This window comes from Rhinopithecus roxellana, chromosome 8 (genome assembly GCF_007565055.1).
Source record: "Rhinopithecus roxellana isolate Shanxi Qingling chromosome 8, ASM756505v1, whole genome shotgun sequence".
Taxonomy (NCBI): domain Eukaryota; kingdom Metazoa; phylum Chordata; class Mammalia; order Primates; family Cercopithecidae; genus Rhinopithecus; species Rhinopithecus roxellana.
The window spans coordinates 19,922,627-19,942,242 of NC_044556.1; the positions used below are offsets into that span (position 1 = coordinate 19,922,627).

Sequence of the window (19,616 nt, forward strand, 5' to 3'; positions counted from 1 at the left end):
TACCTCAAAATAAAACAAGGTCTTTTCCATCCAGGTGCCCAGTTCAAATCCACCTGGCTCAGCCAACAGCTCCTCAGCCATCTCCCAAGGAAATTCCCCAACCTGCCTTTTCTCCACTGGGAGCACAAAGCTAAACAGCAATTGCATTCTGCCCATCATAAGGTTGTTCTAGCTCTCTCCCCCTCTTTTCCTAAATATATAGATTCTCTAAATAAACATTAATTTTTTGAAGACCTACTACTACGTGCCATAAACTTCTGGCTGCTTTACATGTATTTTATCCTCATCAAATCAAAGGAATAGGTATAATTCACAGTATTGTATAGATAAGGCAACAAAAGCTCTGCAAACCACAAAACTGGGACTCAAATCTCCAAAAAAAAAAAAAAAAGTTGGGGGGAAGAGTGCTTTTTATTCACACCCTCTCCCAACTTCATCATTCCCATTGTACCACTGTGGTATTCCTACTATACTGCTCTAAGTAAAACATATGGAAAATAAAGAAACTGGGTATCAATAAGTCTGTTTAACAGCAACATTATATTTCAGGATCAGATCTAATTTTTGTACCAAAAATACGCCTGAATAATAGAACTGCAACTTAAAAGACTGATTAAATATGTTCACCATGTGTTACGGACTGAATGTGTATCCCCCTAAAATTTGTACGTTAAAATCCTAACCCCAGTGTGATAGTATTAGGAGATGGGACATGCTAACAGGTGGAGCAATTAGGTCATAAGGACAGCACTCTCATGAATGGTATGAGTGTCTTAAAAGAGACTCCAGAGAACTCTGGTTTATATGCATTATCTCATCTATAATCCTCACAAGAACGCAACTGAGATAGGAACTACTGATACTTCAATTTTACAAATGAGGACACTGAGTCTGTGGACACACAGCTTATGATCTGGACCTGAACCTGTGTGCCTGAATCCAAAACCCAAGGTCACAACTACTGCACGATCTGACTTTTCATGCGTCTCTGTCAAGATCACTCTTGACATTGCAGTGGAGAATTACTTTCCCTAAATGAAAATGCAGAAACCCAACAAAGTTACTGTTCATCTTCACAAAGCCCTCAGGTATTACCCACATTCAGAGAGTAAAATCTCTACAAAATCCTTTTGTTACAAGTCCAAAATGAAAGTTCACTGGAGTGACTCTGTTCCAGTGAAACTCTGCTGGGAAAGCCCAAGGGCCTGATGAAAAGGTACAACATCCTATCTTTGGTTCCAAAACTGCCTCTAACTCTGACATTTAGTCCAAAGGAACAAGGATATTCATTTTACTACATCTCTTGCTCAGCAACACTAGCCTTAAGCCTTAAAGAACATATTTCTTACAGTACACACTGAGCTTTCAGTTCCTACAACTTAGAGCAAAGGTAGCCAGGCCAGTAACTCACTTTAGCAAGTGGCCTTAGTTACACATCCCTGAGCTCACCCTCCAGGAAAGTCAAAGGGAGTATCAGTTTTCATCATTATTAATGAAGAGTAGATTGAAGAGGATAGAATTACAGCTCTAAAACAGAGGTTCTCAAACACAATTTAGTAAAACAGACATCATGAATCTTGTTCACATTTGGACACACTAGAGTCTTCAAAATAAACTAGTGACAACTACAAAAGCAGTGCTGAAAGAAATTAAGGAAAATCTAAATAAATGAATGGGTGTACCATGTTCATGAATAGCAGAACAGATACCACAGGCCACAAATTATGAGCACTTTTCATTCTATCACTTGTAATCCTAACCCCTCTTTCTCCCTTTGAAATATTTTTAAACACAAATAACCATAGTTATTTTAGAATAACCTAGAATTTTGTTTTATCTTTTTGAGGAAAATCATTTAAAGTCTTCAATTTAACTATTAGTTGTAACATTATTCATGGTATCTCACAACCTAACTGGGATATACAAGTAGGTCTTGACATTGTTATACAGAATTACCTCTCCAAAATAAAAGCATAATGAGACCTTTTAAACATAATAAAGCAATAAAGAAAAATCTGTGTCTTCCGTCAGTTCAAAGGCTTTCATAATTCCTCACAGCTCTTAGATCTGTGTTTCTATCAACTCATAAAGTTGGCTGGAAATCATCTTACAGAAAGCGTTAAAAATACTAAGCTGCTACTCTAGGCCTGCTGGCTGAGGAGGAGGCAGGTTGCCCAGGGTTTCAGGACAGCCAGCCTCACACAGAGTAAACGTAGGGGATGCTGGACACTCAGGAATAAATTCCTCAACCACTGCATACTCTCCTGAGGCATTCTTGTAAGCTTTTTCCAAGTGAGTAATAAACAGAAATAATAGATTTTTGGGGGCCTTTCCTGAGTTCAGGGAGATCTGACAATATCACGAAATGTTTCAGCACAGTCCTCTGAAATTTTTCATTAGAATTCTTTTCTTCTGAATCATGTTAATAAAGTAAGATTTGGTCTGGGATTTGTACATAAGTACTTACTCTCATGTTGCTCAAGCCCAAAAGGACAAGAAAAAGACGCTGAGGCCTGTCAACAGAAGGCAGCGCCAGGCCCAGGAACTGGAAGATTTGTGGATGGATGTTTTCAAACAGAGCTACACACAGCTCCCTTATATAACACTCAATTGGCTTTTAGATAAGTCTGAAATATCCTTCTACACTTTCATCTTCTGCTGTCTCCCTTGCCCTCAGAGTCAACAGAAACTGGCACTTGGCTCCAAAAGCCTCAAATCTCTCTCATCTATAAGGGATAGGGACTTCTATTATTTGTCCACAATTTGTCAAGCTGAGCTAATTCTAGGTGTTAGCATTCTATATGTCAAATGTAGCAAAATAATGCAAACCTGTTTACCTGCTTCTTCCCTTCCTGCATATAGTATAACCTGACCTTAAATTGGCATGCACTTGATTTCAAATTGAGATTTTTTTAAATAGCATCTTCCAACTGCAGTAGCAGTTGGAAAATTCACTTTTTGCTGACCTGGGACACCTAAACAGAAGAAATGAGAAACCTGACTTGTTTTATTTTAAGAAGAAAAAACTATTTAAGGCCCTGATCCTGGCTCCTTTGAACATTTAACATTTAAAACCTGAATTGTTTCACAACAAACTAGAGCTCCTTTTCCTCTATTTAAGAAGAGGCCTCTGGGAAGTATTTATTTAGTTAATGAATGTTAAACAATTGTGTCTCTCTCACAAAACAAAAATAAACAAACCTCTTGAAGATGCTCTTTGGGCTCTCTAGGTCTGCAAGGGTCCCTATGAGCTCCCTCACTGACAGCCTAGAGCAGTACACTGGCAATTTAGAAAACAATATGGCCACAAGCACTTCTCCAAAAAGAAAAGCAACTCCCCTCTTGGCCAAACTCCAAAAAGGCAATTGAGCTGGGTAAGGTCCAGGCTAATCTCTATACCGTCTCTCTGCCAACTTTCTCCTGCAGGCATTAGGTTTTTCAGCATGGGCTTTGCAAATAATCTAACAATTAATTAGTGCTTTTGAATTCACCCCATACCATTAATGGAACACTGCCAGACAGCCTTTGAGAGGGTATTTCTACAGCTAATTAAGCTTGGCAAAACAGAGGACACAAACTTCCTGGCACTCACAAGGGCCAGGCTGAGACCTGGCAGGTGACAGACAGTAAAGTTGTCCTTACAGATAATCCTGGGGTGATGAAAATGGCAGGCTGCTTGGATCAGGCTCTCGGGGTCCTCTATAATATGCCAGACCCTACTCTCAAATTATATAACTATCAGGCTTTTCGCATTCAAGCTGTTCTTTCACCCTGAAGACATTTTTTTCTTCCGAATGAAGATGTGACACTTAAAAGTTTGGTATTGCTTCTAGTCCACACCCCATCCTGTCACCCCCAAAAAGGACTTGTTTAGAAAAAAACAAAAAGTTGTATACTTAGTTTTTTTTACTATATCTTAAAATAAACCTCATCTCAAAATGTCCTTCTTCCAATCAAACAGTCCTTGCATAATCCAAGATTTCTCACTCCCATAACTTCAGTCATGTGGGAAATCTATTTTTTTCACTATCCATAGAATTCCAGACTGCTCTACATGCATGGACAGCAAGATAAACACATTTTTGGGAGGACTAGAAAAAAGCTAGCAGGGGGGCAAAAAGAAAAAACATTGTTACATTCCTCAGGACTTTTCTGGTTCAATTTCAAAAGCAGAATGACCACCACCTGAGGCTTGCGGCAAGCTCCAGAGCTATGTGTAGATTGTACGCTGCCCTCCCTGCAACAACAGTGATGAGGCCGGAGAAAGCAAATCAGAAAACCTTATAAACTACTCAATGGCAATGTAAATAAATAAAAGTTATTTTAAAACACAACTTTTCAGGCACAGAGCTTAAATATTCTCAGTCTTAACCCCACTTATAATAAATACGGTGTCAGGGTGCTTAATAAACATGGATTACAACTTACAGAAATTTTTCCCTTCTAAAAAATGTTAATTTTTTAAAAGCTCTAGCCTAGAGTCTGATTATAAGAATAAATTAGGGCCGGGCGCAGTGGCTTCTGCCTGTAATCCCAGCACTTTGGGAGGCCGAGACGGGCATATCACCTGAGGTTGGGAGTTCAAGACCAACCTGACCAACATGGAGAAACCCCATTCCTACTAAAAATACAAAATTAGCCAGGCGTCATGATGCATGCCTGTAATCCCAGCTACTCGGGAGGCTGAGGCAGGAGAATCACTTGAACCCAGGAGGCAGAGGTTGCAGTGAGCCAAGATCGTGCCATTGCACTCCAGCCTGGGCAACAAGAGCATAACTCCATCTCAAAAAAAAAAAAAAAAAAAAAGAATAAAGTAGGAAGTCAATGGGGGGAAACTGAACTAGAAAATTAGAACCCTTCTAACTGAAATGAGGTATATTCAACTTTTAACTTTCAGTCGCTAACTCTCATTACCTAAGAGTCCCTTGGCCACGGCTTTCTGGACCAATGTCCCCACCCTCAGTGACCGAACACGAATCTCCTACCTTGGTCTACTAAGTCACAAGGCAAGAAATGTGACAAGGCAAAAGAGGCACACAAAAGGAAGAAATGGGGGCGGGGGAGAGAATTCCTTCTTTAACAACTGTTAGGATTATGTCAAAGTGTAGCCCCGGTTAATGAAGATGCACCTGGTTTCTGCAGGTGCACCACACTTACAGCCAGAGAGCTAAAGGCATCTGTGGAACTCAATGCCTCAAACCAATTTCCTCTCCAGCACATGGATACCTCTGACCCAAGCAAGTTTACCAAAGGTGTTCAAGGTAGCTGTTGTAAAGGCATGCTAGAATCAAGCTCCCTTTCATGGCACTAAGAAATTGTCTAGGTGTTTGCAGTTTCTGTGTTACAATTTGTGCACTGAGAAAACAGATGACCTATGCTGTCAACTGTGGTCCTCAGACTAGCGGCATCAGCATCTTATGAGCCTGTTAAAAATCTACAGTCTTTGACCCATCAAGGCCTACTAAAACAGAACCTGTATTTAACAAGATCCCTGGGTCTGGATTCTCATGCATATTAAGTTTAAGAAAGCACTAGCCTAATATTTGTTTATAACTTCAAACTCCAAAAGCAAAACTTCCTATTCCATAAACAAGATGGTATATTCCACCTCTGACAAAACCCCTATGAATATCCTTCTTATAAAATGTATTTTAAAGTGATTTTCTTTATAGAAAAAAATGTGCTGTACCATGCTTCTTGCTCACATTTAATATGTAGTTTAACTTATAAAAATAGGTTGACACACAACTCAGAAACATTTACTATGTAAAGCTGGATGCAACTGTATTTCTTTGAAACTGTAATTTACGACACTGTAATTTACGACACTGTAAGAAGCACTTCTGCAAAAGGTGGTGAGACCCTCAAAACTCATGATCCTGAAAAACAGGCCCCTTGAGAAATGAAAAGAGCAAGACTTGGAAATCAGGAGGGTAAGCAAGCAAGGAAAAGAGGGTTCAGGCTATGAAGACGACGATTTTTCGAGGACATTCATTCACAACACAAAGAGATTTTCTTGGCCAGGCACGGTGGCTCAAGCCTGTAATCCCAGCACTTTGGGAGGCCGAGACGGGTGGATCACAAGGTCAGGAGATCGAGACCATCCTGGCTAACATGGTGAAACTCCGTCTCTACTAAAAAATACAAAAAAAACTAGCTGGGCGAGGTGGCGGGCGCCTGTAGTCCCAGCTACTAGCTACTTGGGAGGCTGAGGCGAGAGAATGGCGTGAACCCGGGAGGCAGCGGAGCTTGCAGTGAGCTGAGATCTGGCCACTGCACTCCAGCCCAGGCGACACAGCGAGACTCCGTCTCAAAAAAAAAAAAAAAAAAGAGATTTTCTTTAGATGGTTTGGGGGATTGTTTTGTGTTTTAAGATTCAGCTTTTGCAGTTCTATAGATGTAATTATCTTTAATATTAGGTTACAGCACAGTATTCCACTGATATGACAAATACATCTTTATCCACTTTCCTCCTCAAAAGGAATAGATTGGGGAAAAAATTACAAAAGCATCATTCTGAATTTCTTAAGCATATGACTCCCAAGGGTCCTTCCTTCTAATAAGCAGTTCTGGTCACCATTATCTCTTGCCAGTATCTCCAAATCCACCTTTGCCCAACAGTCTATTCTCAACCCAGCAGCCAGAGTGGTCCTGTTAAGACATCCTTCAGATCATATCATTCCTCTGCTCAAACTCTCCAATGGCTCAGTGTCATTCAGAGTGAGAACCTTATGATGGCCTACAATGCCCTGGGCTATACACACCCGCACCCTCTCTCACCCCTCAGTTAACTCTCTGACTTCCCATTCCAGCAGCCACGTGGCCCACCTGCTATCGCCTGAGCACTTCAAGCAAACTTCCACCACAGAGCCTCTGCACTTGCTTTTCCTGCTGCCTGGAATGCTCTTTCCCCAGATATCCACTTAGCTCACCTCCTCCAAATCTTTGCTCAAATGTCATTTTCCTAGTGAGGCCCTTCCTAATCACCTTACTTCAAATTGCAATCCCTGCTAACAATTCCTAACCCCTTTGCTTTTTATTCATGGAACCTGCTGAAATATGCATTCTGTTTGTTTGTATCTGGTCTCTCTCCACTAGAGACACGCTTCATGAGGACAAGGATTTTTATCTGTTTTGTTTATTGCTATCTCTCCAACACTTCGAATAGTGTCTGAAATACAATAGGTACTCAGTAAATCCTTGTTAAATCAATCAATCAGTTAACACTTTGAGAAACTTAACTGTATTAGAAAAAGATGAAAAAAACTCATTCTTTGCACTAACTCCAAAATCTCTCCCCTTTCTGTGCCTCAGAAGCTAGCAAAGTACCTGAATCTTAGGAGGTACTCAAAGTTGACCAGACTACAAGTCTTCATCTAAAACATAGTAGTTATTTCAAAGTTTAAAGAAAAGGCAAAATGGTAAGTGGTTCTGTCCTCTAACTCAAAAGGAAAAGATAAGGGTGGGCAGGAGCTATACAGCATTTTGCTTCAACATGTAGTATTATAACTTTAACTTTCAGCAATTTAACAACATAATTGTCATGCACAGGTGCATCCAACTGGAAAAGTTTGTCACAGGAAAATGCTGTAGCAGTCCAGTGGGGTCAATAATGAAAACAACACAGCAGGGAAGCCAGGCACAGTGGCTCATGCCTGTAATCCTGGCATTTTGGGAGGCTAAGGTGGGCAGATCACTGGAGGCCAGGAGTTTGAGACCAGTCTAGGCAACACAGTGAGATGTCATCTCTATAAAAGATCACAAAATTAGCCAGGTGTGGTGCCACGTGCCTGTAGTCCCACCTACATAGGAGGCTGAGGCAGGAAGATCTCTTGAACCCAGGAGGTTGAGGCTGCAGTGAGCCAAGACTGTACTACTGCACTTCAGCCTGGGTGACAAAGCAAGACCCTGTCTAAAAATAAATAAATAAATAAATAAATAAATAAATAAATAAATAAAGCAGGGCTGGGCGCGGTGGCTCACGCCTGTAATCCCAGCACTTTGGGAGGCCGAGACAGGCGGATCACGAGGTCAGGAGATCGAGATCATCCTGGCTAATACGGTGAAACCCCGTCTCTACTAAAAATACAAAAATTAGCCGGGCACGGTGGTGGGCGTCCGTAGTCCCAGCTACTAGGGAGGCTGAGGCAGAAGAATGGCGTGAACCTGAGAGGTGGAGCTTGCAGTGAGTGGAGATCGCGCCACTGCACTCCAGCCTAGGTGACAGAGCAAGACTCCGTCTCAAAAAAAAAAAAAAAAAAAAAAAGCAGAGCAGGGGCTGACTCCAGAGGCTGAACCTCTGCCCTCCCTTGAGGCCTATGCTACCTGTGTATCCTGTATCCTTGTGGGTGGGGTAGGAGAGTAGGAAGGAAGGGAGGTGTTACTCAGATGGCCCTAGTCAATATTCTGGACTAGGACGCAGTTACTCAGGCATATGAGGACAAAAGGAAGCAAAACAAAGAATACAGAGCAATTTTATCAAGACTTTTTCCTTTTGCCATATATGGTTCCCCTCATTGCCAAAGAAGAGAGTAACTTAAAAATAATTTTTTAAATCAACATTTTCCTTTGAAGGTAGTAAAATTTTCCACATTACACTGTAGATTTTTTTTAAAAGATTTTTAAGAGCTGGCAAGGGAGGGCAGGGGAATAGCTGGGCTTCAGTCCCCAGAACACCTGCTGCCTACTCCTTGGAAGGAACATTCCAAGAGCTAGGGCATTTTTCAGCCCCTAGAATTCCACCTGATTGACAGTGCCCTCTCAGAAAACAAAAATATGACTTTGAAGTTCAGGATAGATGTTTTTTAGGCCATTCTGGCAGAGATTGTTTTAAAGAAAATGAAAGTCAGTGGCTCCCATGGATGTGGTGCGCGACGGGCCAATCATGCGCCTCGGTGCCGAGCAGGGTCAGTCCTGAAGGAAGGCCTCTCGCTGGCACACTTCCCGGAACACTTCCCAGAACACTCCCTGCTCCTACACTTCCAAAATCAGCGTGCTCAGAGCTCAGAGCTCTATGCGGTGATAAAGACACCCCCAGAGTTGGATTAATTACCAAAGCAAACAAGCTGAGAAAGTCTAATTTCCTATATACACAACCGTACGCAAGGATAAGCTTTTAGCAATTAAACAGCTGCGTAGGCACATATAGATAAAGCTGCGTCTTGATGGAAGTGTTGATCACTATAAAACACACCATCACTGCTGTCCTAAAATAATCCAAATCAATCAGAAATCCAGAAAGCTGGGTGGCAGTTATACAGCCTATGATAAAGATGCAAAGCAAAGAGAAACCTGGATTCTCTTGACTTGGCTAACATCAAATCTAGGAATAATCTTACTCATTCTTGGTAAACATCCTCCCCTCCACTGTATGCACATTCAGTTGCCCAACTAGCTATTAGTAAACTCTCCTTGAAAAATGATAAAAAGGGCCAGGCGTGGTGGCTTACAAACAAGCCTGTAATCCCAGCACTTTGGGAAGCCAAGGCGGGTGGATTGCTTAAGCTCAGGAGTTTGAGATCAGCCTGGAAAACACGGCGAAACCTCATCTCTACTAAAAATATAAAACTTAGCCAGGTGTGGTGGCGTATGCCCGTAGTTCCAGCTACTCAAGAGGCTTAGGTGGGATAATCGTTTGAGCCCGGGAGGTCAAGGCTGTAGTGAGCTGAGATATTGTGCCACTTCACTCCAGCCTGGGCAACAGTGAGACCCTGTCTCAGAAAAAAATAAAGTAAAAGGCCTTGCATTAGGCTATCCACCCCACCTCCACACACACACACAGGTCCATACAGGGCAAGGGAATCTTTGAGAAATGAACTCACCTTTCTCTCAACTACTGCCTCAACTCCCGTGTGTATGTGTGTGTGTGTGTGTGTGCGTGCGCGCGCGTGCGCATGTGTGTTGTGTGTGCACGCGCGCATGTGTGTTGTGTGTGCACGCGCATGCATGCACATGCATTTTCTGCAGAAAAATCTAATGGAGAAGGTAGACAGGGAGGTGCTTCATCACACTTGGCTATGCACAATATCCTCAAAGGGAATACACTCTAAAATGCAGGCTACCCTATCCACTCTGGGTCTTTTATCTTTGAGACGGAGTTTTGCTCTTGTTGCCCAGGCTGGAGTGCAGTGGTGCCATCTCGGCTCACCACAACCTCCGCCTCCCAGGTTCAAGCGATTTTCCTGCCTCAGCCTCTCCAGTTGCTGGGATTACAGGCAGTCACCACCATGCCACTCTAGGTCTTTTAATAGCAGTTCTTTGCTCTTTAAAATAAAGTTTGGCACTCTGGTGACAACTGGGATCACATTTGACAATGTGTCCTTTCCTTGTGCATCAAGAAGCAGAATTAAACACAAAACTGGTTAAAATAACTAGCTAAAGGCCGGGCATGGTGGCTCACACCTGTAATCCTAGCACTTTGGGAGGCCGACACAGGTGGACCACTTGAGCTCAAGAGTTCCAAACCAGCCTGGGCAACATGGTGGAACCCCATCTCTACAGAAAAAAACACAAAAATTAGCCAGACATGGTGGCGTGCATTGGTAGTCCCAGCTACTTGGGGGGCTGTAGAGGGAAAATGGCTTGAACCTGGGAGATCAAGGCTGCAGTGAGCCATGATCGTGCCACTGCACTCCAGCCCAGGCAACAGAGTGAGATCCTGTCTCAAAAAAAAATAAAATAAAAATAAGATAAAATCATCAGCTAAAAACAATAATAATCACAGACCAAATCAATTAGTTATGTTCTAAGACCTAAGGTTTGGCACAAAAAAAAAAAAGAAAAAAGTCGAGGGGGTGGGGGCGCTTTTTTTCAGTTTGCTTTGAACCTTTGAGCCTATCCATCTTCTATCCTTACATTCCCTGGTGGCAGCCCCCTGCCGGCACCCTCCAGCCTTCCTGCCCTTATGAGTTTACAGGCTTCGATCACTTGATTGGCAGACAGGAGATAACTATGGCAGAACCACCTCTGAGGTTCACAGGCCATTAACTCAAATTCAAGATTTCCCTTTCAAGTACAGGATAAATGAATAAATTGAATAACGAAAATGTATATATACACAGTGGAATACTATACAGCCTTAAAAAAGAAGGAAATCCTGTCATTTGCAATAACATGGATGAACATGGAGGACATTATGCTCAGAGAAATAAGCCAGGCACAGAGCGACAAATATCATATATGATCAAACTTATATGCGGAATCTTAAAAAGCCAAACTCATGGCCAGACGTGGTGGCTCACGCCTGTAATCCCAGCACTTTTGGAGGCCGAGGCAGGTGGATCACAAGGTCAGGAGTTCGAGACCAGCCTGGCCAAGATGGTGAAACCCCATCTCTGCTAAAAATACAAAAATTAGCTGGGTGTGGCAGCACGCACCTATAGTCCCAGTCGGAAGGCTAAGGCAGGAGAATCACTTGAACCTGGGAGGCAGAGGTTGCAGTGAGCTGAGATCATGCCATGGCACTCCAGCCTGGGTGACAGAGTGAGACTCCATCCCCCCGGCAAAAAAAAAAAAGTCAAACTCATAGAAACAGTAAAATGCTGGTTACCAGAGATTGGGGAGTTGGGGTGGAAGGACTGAGGACATGTTGGTCAAATATACAAAATCTCAATTATGCAGGAGGAATAAGTTCAAGAGATTGACTGTACATCATGGTGACTAGAGTTAATAACAAGGTATTATAGTAGACACTGCCACCACTGAGCCCAAGATGGCCATGACTCCTGCAGAGGTGATCCGCCCCCTCACCTACCCCTCTAGGACTCATGCCTTCCTCAAAAATGCCTGGGCTATGAAGCTGGTGCCAGTCATGTCCTTCACCATGGGGGCCAATACTCAGTCTCTACCAAGGACAACATCATGACCAACCAGGCGATGCCCTGCAGCTATCTAGGGCCCCTCCAAGGCGGTAGGAACATGCCGACATGTAGAGCCACCTCCAGGACCCCCAGTGTCCAGCTCGGAGCTGCCAAAGAAACTGTGACCACCTCACTTGACAGTGAGGAGGCCCCCTCCCTACAGCCCCCTATAAAAATGTGAAAAAAATAATACATTTTACACATGAAAATTGTTGAGAGTGTATTTTAAGTGTTCTCACCACAAAAAATGATAAGTATATGAGGTTATGCATATGTTACAAAGCTTGATTTACTCACCACAATGTATACGTGTATAAAAACATCATGGTGTACACCATAAATATGTACAATTTTTATTTGTCAAGAGGTGCTAAGGATGCACTATACCAAAAAGACCGTAAGATTTGTTGGTGCAGTTTGTCTGCAAAAGCATGTTTAAGTTCTGGTCCAACCAACACCTGAATTGTCTTTCTAAATCACTTACTTTCTCTAAGCCCTATTATTCTCATTCTGGAAATGAAGAAAATAGTGCCTGCCTACCCCCAGAGGGTGCTGTGAGGATCAAATGAAATACTTGTTATAAAAACATTTTTAAGATTACAAATACAGTATGATATTATTAGTTTAGACTCTACCCAAGGCTGCCAGCTTGTCCCATTCTAGACCAAGTATTAACCAGCTGGTATCTCAGCTTGCTTCCCATAGACACAAAGAGTTCAGAGCTTTCTTAGCAGGAAAATAGCTCAGACTAAAAGCATCTCAATTTTCCTGTGTACTCTACCTGGAATTCCAGGTGCATCCAGTAGAGAGGGAAAGAAATGTTTCTCAATAGAAATCTGTGTGCAGGTTGCAGGCAAGTTTCCAAAAGGATACATCTGGGCACTGAATTGAGACAGTGGAATGAAGAAGTTAGCCGTTCCACCAGTAGCCCACTGGCATCAACGCCAGCAGCACTGCTCCAGAGCTCACCTCAGCAGCACCCCTCTGACCTGGCACAAGGGGCCAGTGATAAGTCCAGCCCTTCCAATCAAACCGATTTCCCTGAATTCTCCGTGCGTGCCTCTTTTTCTCATTATTAAAACTCCTGGAAACATAGCCCTGCCTAATGCTGGCAAGCCTCAGAGGCAGCAGTTAGTATCTTTTAAAGATGTGTAGAACAGTTGGAAGGTTTTTTTTTTTTTTTTTTTTTGCCTTTTCAAGTTTTTATTTTTATCCATTTTTTTTGCATTAAAAAGAAAAGCACAGTTATCACAAATTACAAAGGAGGAAAGCAAAGCAGAACTAGAATAATAAATGAATCACTTCAGCCTGGAAAGCAGATATTTTCAATAATATTAATGTTATAACACAAGTATAAAAGAGTTTTTAAAGCAAAACTTAGACTTAAGCCCACAGTATCAAGCACTTATTTTTTAAACTTCCCACTTTTCTTACATTAGGTAGATTACAGAATCTAAGATAAGAGGCCAATAAATAACCTAAGATAATTTTTTTTTTCTTTTTTGTTTTTAACCCCAATAAATCTCTTGTATTTATTTTCTCTCTCTTTTTTTTTTTACCCAAGTAAATCACCTAAGCTAATTTCCAATCAGGAGGCATTATGGTCCTTACACAGCTCATATTCACCAAGAGTACACAGCTCATATTCACCAAGAGCACAGTCCACCCCCCACCTTCAACAGTGCTATATGATAACAAAGGAACAAGGGAGTGGAGGGAAAGCATGAGGTTTTTTTCTTTTTTTTTTTTTGAGAGGAGTCTCGCTCTGTCACCCAGGCTGGAGTACAGTGGCGCTATCTCGGCTTGCTACAAGCTCCGCCTCCTGGGTTCACACCATTCTCCTGCCTCAGCCTCCCGAGTAGCTGGGACTACAGGCATCCGCCACCACACCCGGATAATTTTGTTTTAGTATTTTTAGTAGAGATGGGGTTTCACCGTGTTAGCCAGGATGGTCTCCATCTCCTGACCTCATGATCCACCTGCCTCGGCCTCCCAAAGTGCTGGGATTACAGGCGTGAGCCACCGTGCCCAGCCAAAAAGCATGAGTTTTGACAAACACCACTAACACTGGGATATGGCTTGCTCCCCTCACCTACCCAGCCCCAACCTCCTTCATTCACTCTCTACCACAGGCAGAGAAGGAAAGAAAGGTTTTCACCGAAGGCTCAGACAAACCCATTGAGCTGGAACAAGCAGGCTCCTATGATTCTAACTTGGGCTCAATTTATGTACTCCCTTGTGCTCTGCCCCTCTTCTGGCCATGTAACCAAAAGGAGGCCTTTGACAACCTTCACCCCTCTGCTACCAGACCTCCACACCTTCCCACCAATTTACAGCTTTAAGGCCACTTTGGTTAAGTGAGAATACAAATAAAGAAGGCCCACTACTTGAGGATCCTTCTGCTCTGACGACCTACGTCTGTCTCTTCTGAGGCCAAAGGGGCTGAATCTGGTTCCAGGATGTCACACTGGTAGCTACTCACCTGGTATTTTATCAATCAAGAAGAGGTTTATTCATCCCACACAGAGGGTCTCCTCCCTAGAGGAGGATCTAGTGGTTGATGGGCTGGATTCTACAGCCAAACTGCCAGGTTCAAGTCTTAACTCTGCCACTTATTAGTTCCAGGACTTTGTACAAATTGTTAACCAAACTGAGTCTCAATTTCCTTGTTTGTAAAATGGAGGTGATGATAATAAGAATACCCATCTCATAGAGTTGTCTTCTAAAGACAAAATAAATTAGCTGGCAGAGATCAAGCCCTTGATAAATGACAGCCTGTGAGCCGAGCACTGCTGGGTCTGAAGCTAATGAGGCTACATACTCAGCCTCACTGTGTGAGGCCACCGTTGCAATTCCAAGATTAAATAGTGCATGCCTTTGGCTCCCAGGGATGGAAGAAGAGAGCATCCAAACCACAGAGTAAAATCCACAAGCCTCATTATGATATTTAAGATCTTTCATAATCTACTCCATCCTTCTTTCCAAATAGACCTCCTGCTACATTTCCATACCAGCTCTCCATGTCATCATTAAAAAAAATAAATAAATAAGCACCTAAATGCCACATTCTGTACTAGGCCAGGTTTTCCCATCTGGTCAACTCAGCGCCTTCTTCTTCCTATATTCTGCCCAGTCTTCAAGACAGAGCTCAAGATCTAGAGCTTCCACAAAGCCCTCCCTGGCTGCTCTGACCTACAGCGCTTCCCCTCATGACCCCTCTGAGGTCTTTGGGTTTTACTTGGCTTTCACCATACATTCATTATTTGGTCATATGGTTATATGTTATAAGCCTAACTAAAGTACAAGCAACTCAAAAGAAGGGATTAATATGGCTGGGCACGGTGGCTCACACCTTTAATCCCAGTGCTTTGAGAGGCCGACGTGGGAGGATCGCTTGAGGTCAGGAGTTCAAGGCCAACCTGGACAACAGAGCAAGACCCCATCTCTCCAAAAATAAAAAAAGTGGGGTGGGAATGAATCTTACATTTCTTTGCATGCATATCCCTAAGTGACTATTACTGTGCTTTGTACTTAGCAGGGATCAGTGAATAAATGATTTACTTAATATTTCAGGAGGACATAAATGGCTCAAAACAAACCTATTACCATTCTTTCCAAACAAAAGCCCTTCAAATCAATCCTTCCTCACAGTATAGAGGCCTAAAGGCTCAATCTCCAGACCTGGTATAAGTAGGTTTATAGTTCCACCTGCCATTTGTTAGCTGTGTGACCTTAAGAAAGTTATTTGACCTCTCTGTGCTTCCATTTCCTCACTTAAACACTATGGATAATCAAAGTATCTATACTTCTTACAGTATTTATGAGGATGAAATAAGATAATACATGTAAAGAACTTTGGGGCCTGACACACGGTAATTATTTGAAATATTCATCATTGTTATAACTACCCAGATGAGCTAAATTCAGCTCATCCAGAATGCCCAAAAAATCATTTTATAAAGTATGCTGGGACTACAGAGAAAAATATCAGATATTAGCACATAAAAAAATTTTTTTTCGCCCAAGCGCAGTGGCTCACACCTGTAATCCCAGCACTTTGGGAGGCCGAGGCGGGCAGATTGCCTGAGCTCAGGAGTTCACAACCAGCCTGGGGAACATGATGAAACCCCATCTCTATTAAAACACAAAAAATTAGCTGGGCGTGGCGGCATGCGCCTGTAGTCCCAGCTACCCGGGAGGTTGAGGCAGGAGAATTGCTTGAACCCAAGAGACGGAGGTTGCAGTGAGCCAAGATTGTGCCACTGCACCGTAGCCTGGGTGACAGAGTGAGACTCTGTCTCAAAAAAAACAAAAGTTCCCTTCTTCTTCTTCATTCATTCGATCTACTATATTTTGCAAAAGGGAAACAACCAAAAAACTTCAACACCAAAAAGGCATCCGCACCTCTGTACTATTTATCAGTCGCCTCATGCGATTATAACATCTCTAATTCAGCCAGGGGTGGTGGCGCACACCTGTAATCCCAGCTACTCAGGAGGCTGAGGCAGGAGAATCTCTTAAACAAGGAGGCAGAGGTTGCAGTGAGTCTAGATGTCACCACTGCACTCCAGCCTGGGTGACAGACAGAGTGAGACTCTGTATCAAAAAAAAAAAAAAAAAAAAAAAATCTGTAACTCTACTGTCCCTTCCACCTCGGCAAAGCTTTGAGTGTGTATTCAACTCAAATATATATATACTTGTGTGTGTATTTTCCCAAAGGCTTGAAATAGGAAAGGAAGATCTGAAGCAAAACTGATTCACTATCAAATTCATCAAGGCTAGACAGGGCCATTGAACTCACTCCTTTCCCATAAAGTGCCTTCTTCAGTTGTGTTTTCCAGTCTAACCCAGGCATCAGTGAAGGCAGAAAGCCCAGCCTAAAACCCACAAGGTGAGACTAGGTATCTTGTCATCAAAACAGCATATTTTCCATCAAGCCGCTTCTCTCCCTCTTTCTCTCTCTGTCATTTCTTTTTTTTTTTTTTTTTTTTGGCAGGGGGACATTTCCACTACTTCTCAATGAGATTTTAAGTCAATTCCATTGTAATACAAAGGCTAAAAGGCAAATAGCACTTCAATAATGAGACAAAATGAAACTGCTGATAGACAAAAATAGAGAATGGACAGTTCAAATTCATAAACTGGCATTCAAAAAACAATGACAACAAAAAAGGCCTAGCAACTTTCTTTCAAGATATTTATGGCCGGGGGAGGTGGCTCACACCTGTAATCCCAGCACTTTGGGAGGCTGAGGTAGGCAGATCATGAGGTCAGGAGATTGAGACCAGCCTGACTAACATGGTGAAACCTCGTCTCTACTAAAAATACAAAAAATTAGCCAGGCGAGGTGGCGCACGCCTGTAGTCCCAGCTACTTGGGAGGCTGAGGCAGGAGAATCGCTTGAACCCCAGAGGCAGAGGTGGTGGGCATCTGCAGTCCCAGCTACTTGGGAGGCTGAGGCACGAGAATTGCTTGAACCCAAGAGGAGGAGGTTGCAGTGAGCTGAGATCCGGCCACTGCACTCCAGCCTGGGCGACAGAGCAAGACTCTGTCTCAAAAAAAAAAAAGTTACATACTGAAATATGTGAAATAGGCAAAACTAAATACCTCCCAAGCAGCCTACGTCAAGAGTGTCACCTCAATCTAGAAGATCTATTCATTTGCTAATAAAGAAAAGGACAAAAATGCTTTCTTGAAATCCTTATTCAGGGACAAAAATGTAAATACAGGTCAGGCACACATCTGTAATGCCAGCACGCTAGGAGGTCATGAAGAGAGGATCACTTGAGCTCAGGAGTTTGAAACTAGCCTGAGCAACATATGGAGACAAAAATAAAACATTAGCTGGGCACGGTGGCACACACCTGTAGTCCCAACTAGTTAGGAGGCTGAGGTGGGAGAATCGCTTAAGCCCAGGAGGTCAAGCCTACAGTAAGCCATGATTATGCCTCTGCACTCCAGCCTGGGTAACAGAGTGAGACTTCATCTCAAAATATATACATATAAACAATCTATGCATGTAACAAAATTAAGTGGGATTATTCATCAGCGTATTTGTTCTCTTCCTTCCTCCACCAAGGTGAGCTAGGTATCTGCATCACTAACATGACAATGCCAAAACCAACCTAGTAAAATATAGCACAGACCAATGTATTATGTACCTACATAGTAGTCAAATATTTTATTTCCCTAAAGAACATAAATATTCAAGTTCTGCAAGAACACCACATGGGCTAAATTCTTCTCAACTAAAGAGACTGGAACAAAATGTATCCAAAAATATATAACAAACATGCAATTTATATTATGCAACTTACCTGCAGTGGCTAAACAGGAACTCATCAGGGCAAAGACGGCAATCACATAATGGGAAGTCATTTTTATTTCTCCAACAGTGTGTCTCATCCAGTCACTTCAGCCTGCTCAGAGCACAATCTCTGCAAATCAGAAGTAGTCTTAAAGTCCCTCCTTGCAATTTTCAAACTGCCTGTAAAACAAATTTCAATAAGCAAACTTAATGAAGAAACTTCACAAACAGACACTAAAGTTAAATGGAGAATTTCTGAAAAGCATAATATAAGAAATTTATCTTAAAAGATGCCAAATAGCACTCAAGCAAACTAGACTGAGGGCAGTGACTACCTAATAAAGATTTTTATAGCAAATACTTTTGCAAATGACATATTTGTTTCTGACTTTTGTTTTCTTTTTGAGATGGAGTCTTGCTCTGTTGCCCAGGCTGGAGTGCAGTGGCACGGTCTTGGCTCACTGCAACCTCCGTCTCCTGGGTTCAAGCGATTCCCCTGCCTCAGCCTCCCAAGTAGCTGGGATTACAGACATGAGCCGCTACACCCGGCTAATTTTTGTATTTTTAGTAGAGATGGGGTTTCACCATGTTGGCCAGGCTGGTCTTGAACTCCTGATGTTGTGATCCGCCCGCCTTGGCCTCCCAAACTGCTGGGATTACAGGCGTGAGCCACTGCGCCTGGCCCTGTTTTGACATTTTAAATCTTTGGTTTTATAGAGAATTTTCAGGACTACAGAAGAAAATCAAGGTGCACCTGAAATACAGCATCACCAGTTAAGTTGTGGTACCAAAGTTATCAATGACACTTGATACATGCAACCCTAGTGCCAACAAGAAAAAAAAACCAGCTCTGATTAGAGACTCAATCTAATGTTTTAATAACAGAGTTGGGGGCGGAGCAAGATGGCCGAATAGGAACAGCTCCAGTCTCCAACTCCCAGCGCGAGCGACACAGAAGACCGGTGATTTCTGCATTTTCAACAGAGACTCCACCTCTGGGGACAGCGCACAGCTGAAGACCAACAGGCGAAGCAGCGGGGGCCTGTGCAGACGCGAACGACTCTGTCTGACAGCTTTGGGGAGAGCCGTGGATCTCCCAACGCGGAGGGTGAGATCTGAGAACGGACAGACTGCCTGCTCAGGTGGGTCCCTGACCCCTGAGTAGCCTAGCTGGGAGACATCCCCCCCTAGGGGCAGTCGGACACCCCACACCTCACAGGGTGGAGTACACCCCTGAGAGGAAGCTTCCAAAGGAAGAATCAGACAGGTACACTCGCTGTTCAGCAATATTCTATCTTCTGCAACCTCTGCTGCTGATACCCAGGCAAACAGGGTCGGGAGTGGACCTCAAGCAATCTCCAACAGACCTATAGCTGAGGGTCCTGACTGTCAGAAGGAAAACTATCAAACAGGAAGGACACCTATACCAAAACCTCATCAGTATGTCACCA

At 42.9% G+C, this 19,616-nt stretch overlaps 1 protein-coding gene across 3 annotated transcripts in view; it reads right to left on the bottom strand.

Moving 5' to 3' along the window:
* Nucleotides 1-19,616, bottom strand: part of TGFBR3 (transforming growth factor beta receptor 3) — a 215,599-nt gene that overhangs the window by 165,992 nt on the left and 29,991 nt on the right. For all 3 annotated transcript variants that reach the window (XM_030935974.1, XM_030935972.1, XM_030935973.1), the window contains exon 2: nt 18,176-18,345. In XM_030935974.1, the coding sequence (XP_030791834.1) occupies nt 18,176-18,263 (88 nt within the window). In that variant the 5' untranslated portion in view covers nt 18,264-18,345. The remainder of the gene's footprint in view (nt 1-18,175; nt 18,346-19,616) is intronic.